Source organism: Erpetoichthys calabaricus, chromosome 3 (assembly GCF_900747795.2).
Source record: "Erpetoichthys calabaricus chromosome 3, fErpCal1.3, whole genome shotgun sequence".
Taxonomy (NCBI): domain Eukaryota; kingdom Metazoa; phylum Chordata; class Cladistia; order Polypteriformes; family Polypteridae; genus Erpetoichthys; species Erpetoichthys calabaricus.
This window is the reverse complement of record NC_041396.2, coordinates 92,231,420-92,251,170: the sequence shown is the minus strand read 5'-3', so window position 1 is coordinate 92,251,170 and position 19,751 is coordinate 92,231,420. Positions and strand designations below refer to the sequence as shown.

Here is a 19,751-nt window from a genome sequence, read left to right as displayed (position 1 = left end):
CAGAGCATAATTATGATATTATAGCAATAATGGAAACCTGCCTAAATAACAAAGATGGAGATGAGTGTAACACAGAGGGATACACATTTTTAGTAAGAATAGACAGAACAGAAAACAAAGTGTTAAAGCACCAACACGGGTTAAAGCTTGTCTGGGTTTAGTATTTTGTAATAATCAAGATAGAATTGAAGGTGTAGAGGTGATTGAACCACTAGGTTCAAGTGACCATAATATAATACAATTCTCAGTATTTTGTAAGAATGCAGATGCAAAGACTAAAATTGTTAAGTTGAACTTTGGTAGGGCAAATTTTGAACAGATGCGGCAAAGTCTAAGGAGGATAGACTGGGATAAGCTTTTAAGTGTGGAGACAGTTGAGGAGCAGTGGAACAGGTTTAAAAATGTTGTACATGTTATGCAGGACAGATACATTCCTAAATTTGGAATTAATAGGAAATTTAAAAAAACTCCACAGTGGATTAATAAAGATTTAAAAAAGAAGCTTCAAAGGAAAAAAACTGCTTTATAAGGCATATAAGACTAATGACTGCAAAGTGAATCATAGAGCATACGAGAACATGAGAGCAACCATTAAGAAGGATATCAGGGAGGCTAAAAGACAGTTGGAAAGGAATATAGCAGATAAGGTGAAAGGAGACCCTAAGAGATTCTTTCAGTATTTTATCAGTAAAAGAACAGTCAATTAGGAGGTAAAGTGCATCAGAAATTGTAAAGGGGAATTAAAAGATACAGACAATGAAATAGTGGATACCCTAAACTTACATTTTTCTGAAGTCTTTAGAAATGAGCAAGTGGATAAACTTCCAAAGGTAAACGGGACCACTAAAGATGTACTGAGGGATTCGGAAATTGTAGAGGAAGAAGTTCTGCTCAGATTAAATAGGCTGAATCAAACAAATCACCAAGACCAGATAATATTTACACTCGAGTTCTTAAGGAGGCAAGCGAGTACATATATAAACCCTTGACATATTTTTAAGAAGTCACTGTGCACTGGAGAGATTCCGAAGGACTGGAAATTGGCAAATGTCATCCCATTATATAAAAAGGGTTACAGGGCAGATCCAAGCAACTATAGGTCAGTAAGCTTAACATGCATCACAGAAAAATTAATGGAAGGAATTATTAAGGATGAGATTGAGCAGCACCTGGCAAAGACAGGAGTTATTAGGAAAAGTCAGCATGGGTTCAAAAGATGTAGGTCGTGTTTTACTAACATCCTGGAATTCAATGAGGAGGTAACAAAAGGATATGATCAAAGTGGAGCATATGATATTATTTATCTTGACTTTCAGAAAGCATTTGATAAGGTGCCACATGAGAGGTTGGGCATCAAATTAAAAGAAGTGGGAGTTCAGGGTGACGTTTTAGATGGATGCGGGATTGGCTCAGACACAGGAAGCAGAGTGTTATGGTGTGACGAACCTCATCAGAATTGGCTGATGTTAAGAGTGGTGTTCCACAGGGTTCAGTACTAGGGTGGCTACTATTTTTAATATATATAAATGATTTAGATAGTGTGGACGAGAAAGGCACACTGACAGCAAGCAGATAATATTTCTTTAGTTCTCTTTATTATTCTCTAGCAAAATACCCGCGCTTCGCAGCGGAGAAGTAGTGTGTTAAAGAGGTTATGTAAACATATATATACATATACATATATACATATATCTACATATACATATATCTACATATATATATATATATATATACACATATCAACATATATATACATATATATATACACATATCAACATATATATACACATACATATACGCATATACATAAACACACACATATACATCCATCCATCCATCCATCCATCCATCCTCTTCATATATACATATACTGTATACATACATACATAGTGCGTTGTAACACGGGCTGTGATTGTTACATGTGAGGGAGACGACAAATCACAGCTTCCCGCTTTCTAATCAGGCCTGTGATTGGTGCTTTGACGGATGCCCAGATCCCACAGTATGTCCCCTTAGGAGAGGCATTAGGCAAGTGTAATTGAATAGCGGTGCTGCAAGTTTAGCTTTACACCTGTTTTTAAGGCTTATTGACTGAAAGGGGCTTTCATGAAAAAACTTAGGGCTTTGCTACAGGATACACCCTCCATAAGTTAAGGAAGTAAAAATAAAGGCATATATTTCTGTTTTATTTAAACCTTTTAAGTTTGTATGCGGGCAGCATGGTGGCGCAGTGAAAGGTGCCAGATAGGAGACCCGGGTTCGCTTCCCTGCGTGGTTTGAATGTTCTCCCCGTGTCTGTCTGGGTTTCCTCCGGGTACTCCGGTTTCCTCCCACAGTCCAAAGACATGCAGGTTAGGTGCATTTGAGATTCTAAATTGTCCCTGGTGTGTGGGTGTGTGTGCCCTGCAGTGGGCTGGCACCTTGTCCGGGGTTTGTTTCCTGCCTTGTGCCCTGTGTTGGCAGGGATTGGCTCCTGTATTTAGGAAATAGCGGGTTGGATAATGGATGGATGGACATTTGTATGCATAGCCCTATTTGCCCGTTTTTGTTTTTTTTCTTTCTTCAGTAATATTTCATCAAACCCGGAGCTTGTCAGTTCAAATCCTGGTACTGACACCACTGTGTGACCCTGAGGAAGTCACTTCACCAGCCTGTGCTGCAAAAAACAAAAGTAATGTAACAAATTGTACCTCAGATGTTGCAAGTTGCTGGAATAAAGGCATAAGTAAAATAGATAAATATGTATTATACACATAGGAACTATTCATTTATTTTCAGTTAAGTCATCTGCAGCAAACCTTTATAAATGAGGGTTTCTCCTTTTTAGATAGTGCAAACTGTTTCTTCTTCATTGACGTTTTCTCTTGGAGAGCTTTTTTCATTTCATTGAAAATTAAAGCAGCAGCTGCCAAAATATGTAGTTTTCTTATTAATTTTTCAACATTGTGTAAAATAACTTTATAAAGTAACATCAAAGGTTTAAATACTGGTTATCCTTTTACACTAAAATATTACTAAAGAGATACAAAAAAAGTAAAATGCATATTTTTTTTTCTTTAAGGAGATTAAATATTACCGAAGAAAGAAAAAAAAAAAACTAAAACAGCCAAATGAGGCTATGCACACGAACTTAAAAGGTTTAAATAAAACAGAAATATATACTTTTATTTTTACTTCCTTAACTTGTGGAGGGTGTATCCTGTAGCAAAGCCCTAACTTTTTTCGTGAAAGCCCGTTTCAGTCAATAAGTCTTAAAAACAGGTGTAAAGATATTGACAATAAGCTACGCAAACCCACCAAGACATGGAATCGTTTAAATCAAGTATCATTACATCTTCCTTTCTTAAAGAGAAGTAAGGCAGTACTTATAAGCTTACATATATATACATATAGACAGACATACATATATATCTATATATGTATATCCATCCATCCATTTTCCAACCCGCTGAATCCAAACACAGGGTCACAGGGGTCTACTGGAGCCAATCCCAACCAACACAGGAACCAATCCCGGGCAGGGTGCCAACCCACCGCAGGACACACACAAACACCAAGCACACACTAGGGCCAAAGTAGAATCGCCAATCCACCTAACCTGCATGTCTTTGGACTGTGGGAGGAAACCGGAGCGCCCGGTGGAAACCCACGCAGACACGTGGAGAACATGCAAACTCCACGCAGGGAGGACCCGGGAAGCGAACCCGGGTCCCCAGGTCTCCCAACTGCGAGGCAGCAGCGCTACCCACTGCGCCACCATGCCGCCCATATATGTATATCTATATATCTATATCTATATATATCTATATCTCTATATACATCTATATATATATATATCTATATCTATATCTATATCTATATATATATATATATATATATATATATATATATATATATATATATATTATATATATATATATATAAAAATATATATATATATATTTAAATCCTCGCGAAGTACTGCTTTTAAATTTTTATTAAGAAGAAAACCTTTTTAAATTGAGGGAAAATATACCAAAAACAATTTGTTAAGGATCTGTTTTTTTGTGAAGCAGCCTTAACACAGCTTTTCCGCTGTTTTATAAACGAACGCCATATAAGGTTTTCCTTTTTCCTTGCTTCGCCAAGGAAGGAGCCTTTTTATTAAATCCAAGGGTTCTTCACTTTTTTTTTTTTCTTTTTTTACGATTGTTATAGTTCTGTTTGTATATCACGTTGTCAGTTCAGCACTCCGGTTGTAATATGACCAAGCAGTGCAAGCTCACTGTTAAGAATGCAACGTATAGTTGTACAGGAGAAAAGCAATCTTGCCTCAAATCAATGGCAACCTTTTGTAGGTCAATGAACTTAATTTAAACTTTAGGTTTACACGGTGCTTTCTTTCCGAAGTACTTGCACTCATGAATATGTCTGTATGCGTCAGTCGCTCAAATCCACGCGTTTCACACCGGCGAAGTACTGCTTTTAAATTATTATTAAGAAGAAAAGAAAACCTTTTTAAATTGAGGGAAAATATACCAATAACAATTTATTAAGGATCTGTTTTTTTGTGAAGCTGACTTCACACAGCCTCTCTGCTGTTTTATAAACGAACTCCATATAAGGTCTTCCTTTTTCGTTGCTTCGCCAACGGAAGCAGCCTTTTTATTTAATCCACGGGTTGTCCGCTGTTTTTTTGTTTGTTTATTACGATTGTTATAGTTCTGTTTGTATACCACGTTGTCAGTTCAGCACTCCGGTTGTAATATGACCAAGCTGTGCAAGCACACTCTTGAGAATGCAACTTATAGTTGTACAGGAGAAAAGCAATCTTGGCTGAAATCAATGGCAACCTTTTGTAGGTCTCTGAACTTAATTTAAACTTTAGGTTTACACGGTGCTTTCTTTCCGAAGTACCTGCACTCATGAATATGTCTGTATGCGTCAGTTGCTCAAATCCCCGCGCTTCGCACCGGCGAAGTACTGCTTTTAAATTTTTATTAAGAAGAAAAGAAAACCTTTTTAAATTGAGGGAAAATATACCAATAACAGTTTGTTAAGGATCTGTTTTTTAGTGAAGTTGCCTTCACTCGAGTGATCACTTTGAGCTGACTTGCTGGCTAACCATAAGCGTTACCTGATAGGTAACCACCCATACAATCAGATTGTGAATCAGACTACGAATGCCGTGAATGTAATTACCCCGATCTACATGCTGTCAAATAAACGAACCACACGCCGTGGCGCAATTTTAGGGGCTTCGCCTCTAGCGCTGACGTCCAAGGTTCAATTCCCGTAAGGGAGTGAAGTGAGTGGCTGGTTACCTACCAGGTAACGCTTATGGTTGGCCAGCAAGTCAGGTAACATCAGCCACGGTGCCTTCAGTTGTGAGAAGCAGATCATAGAATGGTTGAAAATAGTTTACTGTCAAATAATGCAAAGAGTACGCGACACGTCTTTCCCCCTTATTCTTGGCTCATCAGGCGTACACACTCACTGCACTCGCTTACGGTAATCGAACCTCAGACGTCAGCGCTAGAGGGGCTTCGCAGCGCTGAAGTATTGCTTTTAAATTTTAATTAAGAAGAAAAGAAAACCTTTTTAAATTAAGTCTTAAAAAGAGGTGTAAAGATATTGACAATAAGCTACACAAACCCACCAAGACATGCAATCGTTTAAATCAAGGCGCGAGTCGAAAAACACCATCCCATAATATTAGTTAACAATTAAAACATTTCTATATGTATTGTAAGCATACAATACAACTGATAATATGTTGCGCTTATTTATCTGGTGTACCGACATTTTTGCGCATTTAACGGCTGAAATCTAACGTGGTTTGTGCCCTTCAGAATGAAAACAGTTTGCATTTACCTTTTTAATAAAAGGCGAGCTTTTAAGCCTGAGAAATCACCCCATAAATGCACACATTTAATTACACATGTGTTAATATGTATGCTTACACGGTATTAAAAGACACTCAACAATTAACGTCATTTACCTTCGTTCCCGCGTTTGACTCGTGCTGTAAATCTCTTCCTTGTTTTCAGTTCACATGATTACGAAGGAGACGTGATGACGCGATACGTGACTCCGCCTCCTCCATTAGAGTATATGGACAAAAAACAGGTTCCAGTTATGACCATTACGCGTAGAATTTCGAAATGAAACCTTCCTAACTTTTGTAAGTAAGCTGTAAGGAATGAGCCTGCCAAATTTCAGCCTTCTACCTACACGGGAAGTTGGAGAATTAGTGATGATGAGTGAGTGAGTGAGTGAGTGAGTGAGTGAGTGAGTGAGTGAGTGAGTGAGTGAGTGAGTGAGTGAGTGAGTGAGTGAGTCAGTCAGTCAGTCAGTCAGTCAGTCAGTCAGTGAGGGCTTTGCCTTTTATTAGTATAGATTCGGAGTCACAGTAAGTAGAGATTCAAAGAGCATAACTTATTGCTGCAAAGCTCAATTTGAACCCCGAATAAAAATTAGGAGGGATTTTTTTATAATTCAGCATCTCATGATTAATAAGACAGAAAAACATCCTTATCATCTAAGTAGAGTTAAACAATATGTCTGTTGAGCTAAGCATTATCTGTGTTCTCAAAGGTAAGCACAGGAGAGATGCCTTTGCATAAACTACATGTACTTTCTGCAGCCTTGTGACCTTGTCCCTGAGACATTCACTCTGAGAAAGGAAAAAACAAGAAACAGCTTAGATTTTATTCATGTGGACACTATTTCTCCTGAACCCTGGAATAACATATTTTTGTTAGTTCATAAGCCAAGCGTCTCTCACTGGTAAGTTACAAAATAGTTATTATAAAAATTCTAATTTACTAAACACACAAGGTACATGGTGCTGAGGAGAGCATTCTTCTTTTACAATAGGAATATAAGTAAGAAACTGGTTAAGTTTGCAGATAATACCAAGATAGGTGAATTAGCAGATAATTTGGAATCCAAAAATCATTACAGAAGGACTTGGATAACATACAGGCTTGGGCAGATTTCTGGCAGATGAAATTTAATGTCAGTAAATGTAAAGTATTACACATAGGAAGTAAAAATGTTAGGTTTGAAAACACAATAGACGGTCGGAAAATCGAGAGTACACCTTATGAGAAGGATTTAGGAGTCATAGTGGACTCTAAGCTATTGTTTCCCGACAGTGTTCAGAAGCCATTAAGAAGGCAAACAGAATGTTAGATTATATAGCACGATGTGTGGAGTACAAGTCCAAGGAGGTTATGCTCAAGCTTTATAATGTACTGGTGAAGCCTAATCTGGAGTACTGAGTGCAGTTTGGTCTCCAGGCTACAACAAGGACATAGCAGCACTAGAAAAGGTCCAGAAAAGAGCAACTAGATTGATTCCAGGGCTCTAGGGGTTTAATTATGAAGGAAGATTCAAAGAGCTGAGCCTATACAGTTTAAGCAAACGAAGATTAAGAAGTGACATGATTGAAGTGTTTAAAATAATGAAGTGAATTAGTACAGTGGATCAAGACTGGTATTTTAAAATGAGTTTATCAAGAACACGAGGACACAGTTGGAAACTTGTTAAGGGTAAATTTCGCACAAACATTAGGAAGTTTTTATTTACCGTACATAGAGAACCACAGACACTTGGAAAAAGCTACCAAGTAGTGTGGTAGACAGTAGGACTTTAGGGACTTTCAAAACTCGACTTGTTGTTTTTTGGAAGAAATAAGTGAATAGAACTGGCGAGCTTTGTTGGGCTGAATGGCCTGTTCTCGTTTACATTGTTCTAATGTTCTAATATGTTTGCTAAGTTTGCCATCAACAGGAAACTTTAGCACATACAAATAGAACAATGATTATACCTTTAAATATAACATGTTCCTTTTACGCTTTATATAAAAATAACTTAAAATGCATTTAGCATATATAATAAAATAACAGCTTCAGCCTTTAAGCATAAGCTCCGAAGGATATGAGACTCAGTACATGCTAGGTGCACATTGGACCAGGGTTCAAAATCAAAAGTTAGAGGAGTTTTAATACTGACATACTCATTATTGCCTCAGCTCTCTTTTTAAACAATATTACATTAAGGACTGTGAACACATACTAAAGTGTGTGATTTAGGGACAGTTTTAACAAACAAGGCATCAAAGACATAGGTTTTTTTAAAGTGATAAATTTTATAACATGATATCAATTTAGTGGCATTTAGCCCCCTTTGAGTAATCTGCATTTCACACTTTCATTTTAGCTGTGACCATCTATGAGCACTGCATAAATATGACCAGCTCTGTTTTGTCATTTATTTATATGATGGTCAGGAAACTACAGAAGTGAAAATAAAAGCTGGGGGGATATCCGCCGTTGCAGCAATATAATATTAAAACTGGCAAAAGAGGAAGAATAAGAAAGATATACTGTATCTCTTGTAAGCCTCAAACCATTTTTTCTTCCTTTCAACAAAGTATATTAACCTGTCTTCTAAAATGAAGTTTTGGATTCTATTGCCTCTTTTTTCAGGTAAGATAATTTTTTTATTTATTTATTTTTTAAAAGAGTGAAAGAGGTGGTATCAGTTGTTCCTTTGTTCTGTATATTTTCTTATCTGAAGCAACAGGCACAAAACAAATCAACTCTGGGCAAAACCACAGGATACTCACATCACAAACCCACCTCACTTACACCAAGCAATTGAGAGATTCTAGTTAACCTAACGCAATGTGTTTATACTACATGAGGAATTCATTAATTAAATTTATGGAAAAATATGAATGCATCTTCACTGAAATATTGATTTATAATGAAGAATTCTGGTCTAATAAAGACATATGTGAAGATCTCCTTCCATGTAGAACCAATAGATTTGTGAAGCCATCCTGTACTGCTGGCTGTCCTTTCCCTTCCAGATCTTTCACTAATCAGACACACACTGTTGTTAACAAAGAAAGAGGGGATTGTTTCACAAGTGTACTTCAGATGACAGAATATGAATAAAAAGTACCACTGCACATGGCAAGAATTTAGGACATTGTATCTTGTGCCAAAGCAACATATTCTGTTTTATTACCTGAGCTACCTAGCAGAATATACTGCATTTATGATTGTACTGCATCCTACTTCACAAGTTAAGGTGAAAAGACATATTACACATGATAAGTGTATTGTTTTCTGCATGGAGAAATATTCAAATATAGTTAACTGCAGGACTTGGCAGGTATGATGGGAAGATATTTTTAATTGTAATGTTTAAAATTAGATTATAACTGGAATTCATTTTTTTTCTAAGCCTAAAAAACTAATCATATTTTGGAAATCTATCCATCACTTAATTCCTAAAAAGGTGCAAGCATGATTTCTTTTCATAAGCTTTAACAATTTCAAGCCATTTGGAGCAATGGAACTCTGCAAAGATATGTAAGTTTGGGCTCAGCACCTCCAATAATTAACTCTGTCCATCATCTTCATTAAATTGGGTTTGAAGGGTAGGCAGCTTTTTTATAGATTTACACATTTGTGGTAAAATTTCTGAGGAGGTTTCTGCAAAGAGTAATTTATCTTAATCATGGAATATCAGATCTCTAGGCTGTATGTTCAAACTGCGTTTTCATCAGTTATTACCTAAATCCAGAAAATCATTGCAGAGTTTTTAGGAGGAGATTTACAGTATGTGTAACTTTAGAGGAACAATAGATAGCTAGTGCTGCTACATCAAGAAGGCATTTTAGTTACAGTGCTGCGTTTACATAAGTAGAAATCGGAATACTTCAAATTAAAGAATAGTTATCAATGAGCATTTTGTTTTCAGTATCCACATACTGTATGTGCCACTGTGAGCTGCTCTCTGCTGAAAGAGGTGATCAGGGATCTGAGGGCTAACTTTGTTGCTAATGTTGTATATACGTGTTAGACTCCTGTCTAAATGTAACTTAAGAAGAATGCTGTCACCAAGTTTATGTTAAAATTATTTTGAGAATTGCTGGCTAAAATGAGCCCTTGAACTGCTAAAGCTAAAAAAATAAGTAGACAATCTATCTAAACAAGCTTAGTCCATCCAGTTTCCAGTTAATCTAAAGACAGTTACATGTATGCTGTAGGCTAAGCATCCTACAAAAGGAATGAATTTAAATTAAAAAATCATTAATCACATTTTAATTTAAACTTTAATCTTCCTAAATTTAACTCCTGCAGCCCCTTTGCATTTGTTCCTATATTTGTTGCAGGTGTTGAAACTTGGCTTTCTGGACCAAAGGAAGTGACCAGCTGGACTGGGAATTCAGTGAATATTACATGTCAATACAGTGAAAACTACACAGAAGATGTGAAGTACTGGTGTGAAAAACGGACATCTTCATGCAATGTCTTGGTTAAAAGTGATGGATCTGTGAAATCTTTGCAAGATCAGAGAATGTCCATCAGTGACAACAAAATGAAAAAGCAGTTCACAGTGTCAGTGAGAAACCTGAGGACAAGTGACTCTGGATGGTACAAATGTGGAATAGAGATGCAACCCCCATATAAGGATGTGACTTATCCAGTTCATCTCACCATCAGAGGTAAGAGGAAAGTTTCTCAGTGTTACCATTCCAGGTCATTATCTTGAATGTATTAACTCAACATAGCACCTGGAGTTGCTCCACTTTTCTCTATTGTAAATGAAGCTGGCCAGTACTGACAATGTTAACATAGCCTGCAAAAATAGAATTGTTGGGCCATTTAAAATTGACTCTAAAATGTAGGCAGTGTCAACATAAATGGTAGAGCTCAGTTTAAACAAGTTTTAAAAATGGGACATTATGGGTCAGTTGCAGTGTGCTCTGAGCTATGGATGATCTTGTACTGGTCTGGTCTTAGTATGTATTTAGGGTAATAAGACTGACTTTGGGGATTAGTGCACATTCAGTCTAATTCAAAGCTTCAGACTAGCAATGGATCAAGACCAAGAATAAGGTAGTTACAGTGTAGTTTTTGGAGTTGGAGAAGGGAAACAAAGTTGCCTACTAAATTAGACCACCGCATGAGCAGGTTTAATCACCTTGTATATTAGGTAATGTTACATAATAAACACATCAGACAGACTGTTAGAAACATTAGAAAGCACAAATATACCATTAAAATTGTTGATGCCATATTTTAAATTTATATTTAAACTGAAGTATAGTTTGGTACTGAATCAAATATAGATAGTGTGGAGAGCAGCTGGGGGCGGTACCAAGCCGGGACACCCAGAAGGACTGAAGGAGGGATTACGCCTCCTCCGGACCACGAGGGGGCGACTGCCATGGTGGCTATGGGGACCACGGGAAAGGAGCATGGAGGCTCAACCCTATAGGGGCCCGTGGTCACCGCCAGGGGGTGCTCAGTTGCCGGGAGAACCCTGGCCCTCAGCACTTCCACCACACCCAGAAGTGCTGGGGGGATGAAGACCAGGGACACCTGGAGTGCCTCCGGGTGCGCAGCCGGCATTTCCACCACACCAGGGAGTGCTGGCAGAAGTCTCATTGGGATGCACCTGGAACACATCCGGGTGAATATAAAAGGGGCCGCCTCCCTCCATTCGATGGCTGGAGTCGGATGGAAGAGGACGGAGTTCGGAGGAGAGGAGTGGAGACGGTCAGGGAGAGAGAGGCATTGTAAAGAGGCCTGGAGTTTGGGGTGATTGGTGCTGAGGCACTGGGTTGTGTGGGCTTCACTTTATGTAAATAATGAATAAACATGTGTTGGTGTTTGTACTTTCTGTGTCCGGGCCGGCTCCCACAATAGATAGATAGATAGATAGATAGATAGATAGATAGATAGATAGATAGATAGATAGATAGATAGATAGATAGATAGATAGATAGATAGATAGATAGATAGATAGATAGATAGATAGATAGATAGATAGATAGATAGATAGATAGTACTTTCTTTGTCCCCAGGTGGAAATTTGTCTTTTTGCAAAAGCTCTTTATATAAATAAATAACAAATATGTTTATAAATAAGTACTGTAAGTAAAGAAATATATACACACACATTAGTCTGAACACACACCAGAATGACCATAATGCAAGAAAATAAAAATAAAAAACATTTTTTACTTGGCTGTCATAATCACAGTGAGGCATTATGCAGACATATTCAGGTTGGAATAAAGAAGCCCCAGTACCCTTTTCTTGACAACACTTCTGATGCATAATATATTGGCTGAAAGTTCTCAGTGTTATTGTGTCAGAGATCAGATGTGCGGTATTGTTCATAATGACACTCATTTCATTTTAATTCTCTCCTTTGCCACTACTTCCAGGGAGTACAGAATACTACTATAACTGAGCTTGCCCTTTTAATTAGCCTATTGATTCAGTGGGCTTCTCTTGAAATGATGTTACCAGTCCAGCACACAACAGCGTAGAAAGTTGCACTGGCCAGCACAGTTATAGAAGATGTGAAAAATGTAATTTCTCACAATAAAGGAATGCAGTCATCTAAGGAAAGAGTGCCTGCTATACCCTTTCTTACATAGATTCTTTGTGTTCCAAGTCCAGTCCAACCTGTCATTAATGTGGACCCCCAAGTATTTGTAGGAGAGAACCACCTCTACATCCATTCCTTAAATAGGCCGATGAAAGACTGTTAAATCTGTAACCCTACTGAAATCTGTACAGGCTTGTGGGATCATCTGGTAAGCACACACAGAAAGAGGGGAAGTAGCTGTTCCTCCCATCCTCACTGACCACCTTTCGTAGCATTTGTCTGAGCTGTTGATTGAATCGCTCTGCTAGATCATCAATATAAGGATGATATACTGAGGTCTTCAAGTACTTCATTTTGAGAAATTTAGCAACTTCCCTCAAAGTCTCCAAGAAGAAGGGCGTTCCCTAATCTAGTAGGACTTCCTCAGGGATGCTGACAGGCAAAACCAGTTCCCGTATATTTTTGGAACTGGTAACTCTCAAGGGGATAGCCTCTAGATATTGTATAGCATAATCCCCCAGCACAGGTATATATTTTTGGCCAAAGGCTGAAGGCTCAAGAGGTCCTACAATGTCAAACCCAATATGCACGAAGGGACTATAAAGAGGCGATCCTGTACCAATGAGTTTCCCCATGAATGCTGGTCAGACTGTTCATACCTGTTTTCCACTGTCTCGATAGCAGGAAACATTGAACAACAATAGAAATGTTACTTCCAGAATCTATCATCGCTGTGACTTTGTGCCCATTAATAACATCCACCCTAGTTCACGGAAAGGTCAAGGGATTGGCAGTGAAACAATACCTGTCACCTAACACCCTGCTACAATCTATTGGGTCACCAAGGTGGGTCAATGATAGTGCAGTGTGGTCTACCTCCTCACACTTGTAACAGCGGAGGAGGGGTGTGGGCTTCTCCTTGGATCCAACTGATGGTTTCGCCTCGTGGAGGGTAGGCTTAGGTATGGCACTATGTTCCATCTGGATCTTGGGGCGATTAGCAGACTGTTCTTAATGCTAGGGATGAACAATTCATTGATTTCAAATTATAATCACAATTTGAAAGAATGCTATTAACAAATCTTAAAGGCTGCAATGTATGGCATATATTATGCAGCGTTCATTACCAGTAGGTCTGTGAGACCTAATGTTGCTATTCGAATATAATTCAAATTTATTTAAAAAAGGTCTTGTACGAAGGCAAAAGATGACATTCAATTGTATTCTACAGTCACTAATTTCGGCATTAAATTACTTCAGATATGCTATGTAAAGCTGTAGTATTTTGCAGATCTATTTTTGCACTTCACTTCCATGATAACACGTTTTGCAATTTTGAATGGTTAGCTTGTTTTTCTCTTTAGTAAAACTAACAGTTAGGCCCCTTCAAAACATTTTTTTCTGCACCAGTGTTGTGCTGTTTGATCCACAAGTCAGATTCATTGCTGTATCCTGTATTCATTTTGTTAAAAAAAGTGCAAAAGGATTCACTTTATTTAAACTTACAAGTTCATATTGATTAGTGCCCTCTTACAAAAATTGAAAGGCCTGTCTTAAACTTTGGTCTGTAAGCTGTTTTTCTAAGCACTCCAGTTATGTAAAAGTATAATTTTGTATTTAATTCTGTTGCATTTACTCTTAAATCTAAGACCCCTACTTCATCTCTTGTAAGCTCCCGTTAGGGGTTGCCAGAGTGATTCATCTTTTTACATAATTTCCTGTCTTCTGCCTCTTGCTCTGTTACACCCATCACCAGCATGTCCTCTCTCACCACATTCATAAACCTTCTTTTAGGCCTTCCTCTTTTCCTCTTACTTGGCAGCTCTATCTTTAGCATCCTTTTCCCAATATACCCAGCATCTCTCCTCTGCACATGTCCAAGCCAACATAATCTCGCCTCTGTGACTTTGTCTGCCAACCTTCTAAACTGAGCTGACCCTCTAATGTACTTGTTTCTAATCCTGTCCATCCTCGTCATACCCAACTTCTGCTGTAGTTGCCCAGATGTCTGGCATCTCTTCACTACCACCCAGTGCCTGTCTTCCTAAACTCAACCTTGCAGTCTTCCTTTTTCAATTTCCACCATTTGATCCTTGCCCTCACTCTCTTCCTCTTCTTCTTGATCTCCAGCGTCATCCTACAGACCACCATTCTATGTTGTCTAACTACACTTTCTCCTGCCACCACTTTGCAGTCTTCAATCTCCTTCAGATTGACTCTTTTGCATAGGATATAATTTACCTGCGTGCATTTTCCTCCACTCTTGTACGTCACCCTATATTCCTCCCTCTTCTTTAAATATGTATTCACCATAGCCATGCCCATCCTTTTTACAAAATCCACTTTCATCTGACCTTCTTCATTCCTTTCCTTGACACCATACCTACCCATCACCTTCTCATCTCCTTTGTTCTCTTCACCAACATATCCATTGAAATCCACTTTCTGTCATTTGGGTACACTGTCCATCACTTCATCCAGCTCACTCCAGAAATATTCTTTCTCATCCACCGCACACCCAACTTGCAGGGCATATGCATTAACAACATTCATCATCACCTCCCCAATTTCTAGCTTCATAATCACTACTCTGTCTGACACTTTTTTCACTTCCAAAACACTCCTCCCATCCACACCATGATAGAACAATTTGAATCCACCTCTGATCCAACTGGTCTTACTCCCCTACAATTTAGTCTCTTGCACACACAATATATCAACCTTCCTTCTCTCCATCATATTGGTTAACTCTCTCCACTTACCAGTCACACTGCCAACATTCAAAGTTCCTACCCTCAGTTCCACTCTCTTTACCTTCCTCCTCTCCTCCTGCCTCCGGTCACATCTCTCCCCTCTTCTTCTCCTTCTTCAACTAACAGTAACCTAATATCTGCCAGCAACATTTTGGCTAACAGTACTGGTGGCAGTCGTTGTTCATCCGGGCCTTGACCGATCCGGTAATGGAAATTTATAATGTTCTGGCAAAGTTTTACGCTGGATGCCCTTCCTGATGTAACCCTCCCTATATATCCGGGCTTTGGACTGGCATGAAGAAATACTAGTTTTTGCATCCCTTGTGGCTAGGTTAAACGTAAGACCCCTAACTGTTTGTTTAATGCTATGATCTTCTAATTAAAGCAAATGGAAAATAACTCTGTTTGGGATTTTGATGACTCTTTTTTTACATTAAAGTTGTCTGAGAGCCACTAGAAATTTTTTTAAGATGGTGTTTGTTCTTGCTCTAGCCGACGCTGCAGCCATTACCATAATAGTAAAGTATAACATAGCAAGTATAAATGTACATGTAACACTCAGCATCGTTAATCAAAGTTTGAACATATTTGAATATTTACTTATTTTAATTTTGAATCTTCAAACCTTATTTTTTGGGAAATTTGACAGTGCTAATACACAATGTTAACTTTCTGATGTTGAGCAAATTCGCTTGCAAATTCCTGCGCATACCAGCCATGATTTTGCCTTCAAAGAGACTGTTTAGTATTGGGGGCAGTGTAGTCACGCATCAGCACTCATGTCTGAAACCAGCAAAGGTTGGCATACTGGTGTTATTGACAAAAACCTGTAAAGGCCACAATGTGTGTTCAGAAGAAATAGAGATGTTAGGGAAACAAGTATTATGTATGGCTTCCGTTGTTTGCAGTAATTTTAAGATTTTAGTTGTTCTGCATTACAAGGTATATGCTGTAGTGGCAGCCATTGTGAAAAAAAGTTCAAAAGGTAAATGCTGGTTACCTGCAAATGAATGTTTTATTTGAATGTGCATTATTTTGATATTTTGTGTAAAATATGTATTCTGTTTTGATTTTTATATTTAGTGATCACCTTTATGATACTCTGTGGTTTCTCAATTTTAAGTTATATACTGGCAACCAGTAAATAACGTTCTATTCATTACCAGTTGTGAAATATTTAATTGGTACTCCTGAGCCACAAGTCACAGCTTTTGTGATAATTGTTCTGTGTTTTATTGTTTTATGTTCTATGCTAATTATGCTATTGTCAGGGTTGACAGACAAAAGTGACAAACTACATACTCCAAATTAGTCTCAATTTGACTAAACTTTAATAGATAACATCCTGTTGTATTGCTATTTGAGAATGGAGTCATTGGACATATGTAGATTAAGTGTTATTCTCACTTTTTATAAAATGTCTGATTATTTCGCACATGCATACATTTCAGACAGTAGGAAGCACATTGCAACTACATAAATTAAAATTCTTTATTTATGGCAAAAGTAAAAACTTGTTCTTTAATATACTTTGCTCTGTAACACAAATTTTGTCTGAATTTGTGCATGTTTTTTAAATGTTTGACAAGTCCTCAGTGAATTAGCCATCATCTTTAAACAGTTCTTTTGAAATGATTGCTCTTAACACAAGCTTCACAGTGCATGACTGTATTGTTTGTTAGCTTTAGTTTTTTTGCCACTAGGCTTTTAGCCTTTAGCATGTGCTGTATATGTGAAAAAAACTTTGTGAATGTTTTACTTAATGCTCTGAGTGGAATTTTTTGTTTCTTTTATAAGGATTATGAAAATGAATGGATTGGAAGTCTATTCAATTCTCTCAGAAATCTCTGGCATCACTTTTCATGTGCCTGTGTGCTGCTGTAGCCCATCCAATTTGCTATAACTTGTTGTAAGTTCAGAGATGTTTTTCTGCACATCACTTTCATTAAGAGCTGTTTTTTTGAGTATTTTAGCTATTTTCCTCTGACCTCTCTTATTAATGAGGTGATTTCAACCACAGAACTGCTGCTTATTGAATGCTTTTTGGCAAACTCTAACTGCAGTGTGTGAAACCCAAGGAAGGCAGCTCTTTCTGAAATGCTGGAGGTGCCATGTATGACATTAATAAACTAAGTTTGTTTAGATTGCGTGTCTTAGCTATTCTAATGTTTGGTTGAGCTATGAGTAAGCCTCTTGAAAAAAAACTATGTCTGCAAGTTATATACTTTAAATGGCATACAAGTGATTGACTGTTTAGAAGAGCAGGCTATTTGGGTTAACTAACAGGGGTAACAAAATGGCCACAGAGTGTACATTAGATGTTTTTAAACTAAACACATTTTCTCTGTCTTTGTCTGTCATATACAGGATGTTTGTGCTGGTTTTGTCAAACATACATTCTGCTTTTTTAATGAATGTATATTTATGTTTGCTAATGTTCCAGATTAAAATAACCGTATTGATAAAATAAAACCAGAAACATGAAAACATGGAAAAAAACAGAAAGATCAGACCACACAGCCACTCTTGTGTTTGTTACAGGAGCTGAAGGCCACCTGTCAGGCCCAGAGATGATGAAAGGATTGATGGGAACGTCTGTGACTGTGGAGTGTCCCTATGATAAGAGGTACGAGCAGGCAGAGAAGTTCTGGTGTAGGACGTTGAACTCTACATGCTACCCTCTGGTCAGCACTGACAATTCTCAGAAACACACGAGGATGTCAATTAAAGATGACAGATCAGGAAGAAAGATCACCATGACAATGCGCTCCCTCATGAAGAATGATGCAGGCTGGTACCGTTGTGGGATAAAAGCACTCAACTTTGATGAGACTCACCCTGTATATCTCACTGTGACAGGTAAGGAAAGGTTGTTCTTTAAAGTGGCATCTTCTGTCACATAAAAGTTAAAGTAAAACAGAAAAAAGAATTGAGGTTGCTCAAAACAGATACCACATTACATCTGATATGTGTACCTGTAGATGCGTTTGAACAAAGAAATATAGGTCTAAGAGTTGACTAGAAACTCCATTTAATTTCACAGTTTTTATTCTATTTTTAATTTCATGTTCAACTAGATAAAGTTAGTCATCACATATGAAATAAGTAATTTATTGTATGAGCAAGCCACGTTGTTCTTTGTCTGTTTGTTTTAGGTGCTGTGCAGAGTTTGGTAGGACCCAAGCGGGTAACTGGAAAGATTGGGAGCTCTGTGAGCATTGTGTGTCTTTACAGTGACGGTTACAGAGATCACAAAAAGTACTGGTGCAAAGAAAACCTAATTTCATGCAGTACACTGGTCACAACAAACCATAACTCAGAAAAAGAGAGAAAATCTATAAGTGACAATAAATCATCTAAAGAGTTCACTGTGATAATGAAGGAACTAAAGAAAGAGGATGAGGGACTGTACCAATGTGGGATTGAACGTACTTTCCTGAGTGATGGATCATTCCGTGATGAAACCACTTCAGTATATGTCCAGGTCAAAGGTAAGGGGACTTTACTATGTTAATTCCTGTAATAAGAGACAGTTTAAAATGAAATATGGAAATGGAAATTAAAATAGAATTTAATTGAGAATTAATTTTTCTGATGATGGTTCAAATAAATTATTTCATGAGTATATGGTTGTTTTAAGGATTTCATTTTCTGCATTTTCAAGTCTGACAAAGTAGAAGCTGGCATCTGGTTCAGATAAAACAGTGCAGTCAATGAACATATCCATGGGACATTAGTGAACCACAAAGCTAAGACATCCATGGGTGGACAAGTGTTTGACAGTTATCCTCATAGTATACTGATGGACACTGAAAAAGAAAAACAAGATACTGTATGAGTGGAAATTCAAATAAAACAAATTAACAACATCTGAAGTTAAAGTAAAAAAAGGAGATAAGCAAAGCCTACCAAGTTTTATATCTGACACTGAAGTCATTTTGGTGAAACATTGCAACACAACAGAAGTGGTTTTAAGAAACGACTGTTCTGTCAAACAGTGGAAACTTTATTTTCTCAGAGAAGATACAATGAAGCACACTAAAGGAAAACTTGTTAAAAAATATGCTGATTATTTAGTAAAATGGTGATGTAAATGACTTATTTAAATTATCAGTATCATTAACTCCCCAAAATATCCAGTATTTTATTTATGAGTTTATTTTAAATTAGCATTTCTCACAACTTCTTTGAGTAATCCTAAATTAAATAAGCATATTAGGAAATGGATGAATATATGAATGTATGAAAGGTTTGATTATGTTGGCCGTGTCTTTGCTTGTGTTTGTTTTGGAAGAAGGACCTGGTTTGCATTTTATTTATGGGATCCTTTGGCTTGATTTTCTAGAGTTTTTGCAAAGTCTGTTTTACTCTTTCTTTGACATAAAGACACAAAGCTTTGCAGAACCTATATTTTTCATATATAGAGATCTAAAAACAAAGTTGTTTTTATTGGTAGACAATTCAAAACCAGCACTGATTGGGACAAGTTAAACTTTTTTAGTCTGAAGAAAAAACATAAGCTGCTGAGCTTTCTTGGTGAGAGTGGTTTTATTTTAATCCCAGTTCAGACTGTGAGTGATAGTTGTGTCAAGA

The 19,751-nt window shown here is 37.5% G+C and overlaps 1 protein-coding gene across 3 annotated transcripts in view; it reads left to right on the top strand.

Annotated features, from left to right (window-relative positions):
* LOC114649309 (polymeric immunoglobulin receptor-like) overlaps positions 1-19,751 on the top strand; it is a 178,635-nt gene that overhangs the window by 73,406 nt on the left and 85,478 nt on the right. For 2 of the 3 annotated variants that reach the window (XM_051925650.1, XM_051925651.1), the window contains exons 2-4: positions 10,175-10,507; positions 17,700-18,017; positions 18,314-18,649. In XM_051925650.1, the coding sequence (XP_051781610.1) occupies positions 10,175-10,507; positions 17,700-18,017; positions 18,314-18,649 (987 nt within the window). Of the gene's footprint in view, positions 1-8,361; positions 8,475-10,174; positions 10,508-17,699; positions 18,018-18,313; positions 18,650-19,751 lie in introns of those variants that run through there. The other variant, XM_028798812.2, reaches the window with a different exon arrangement.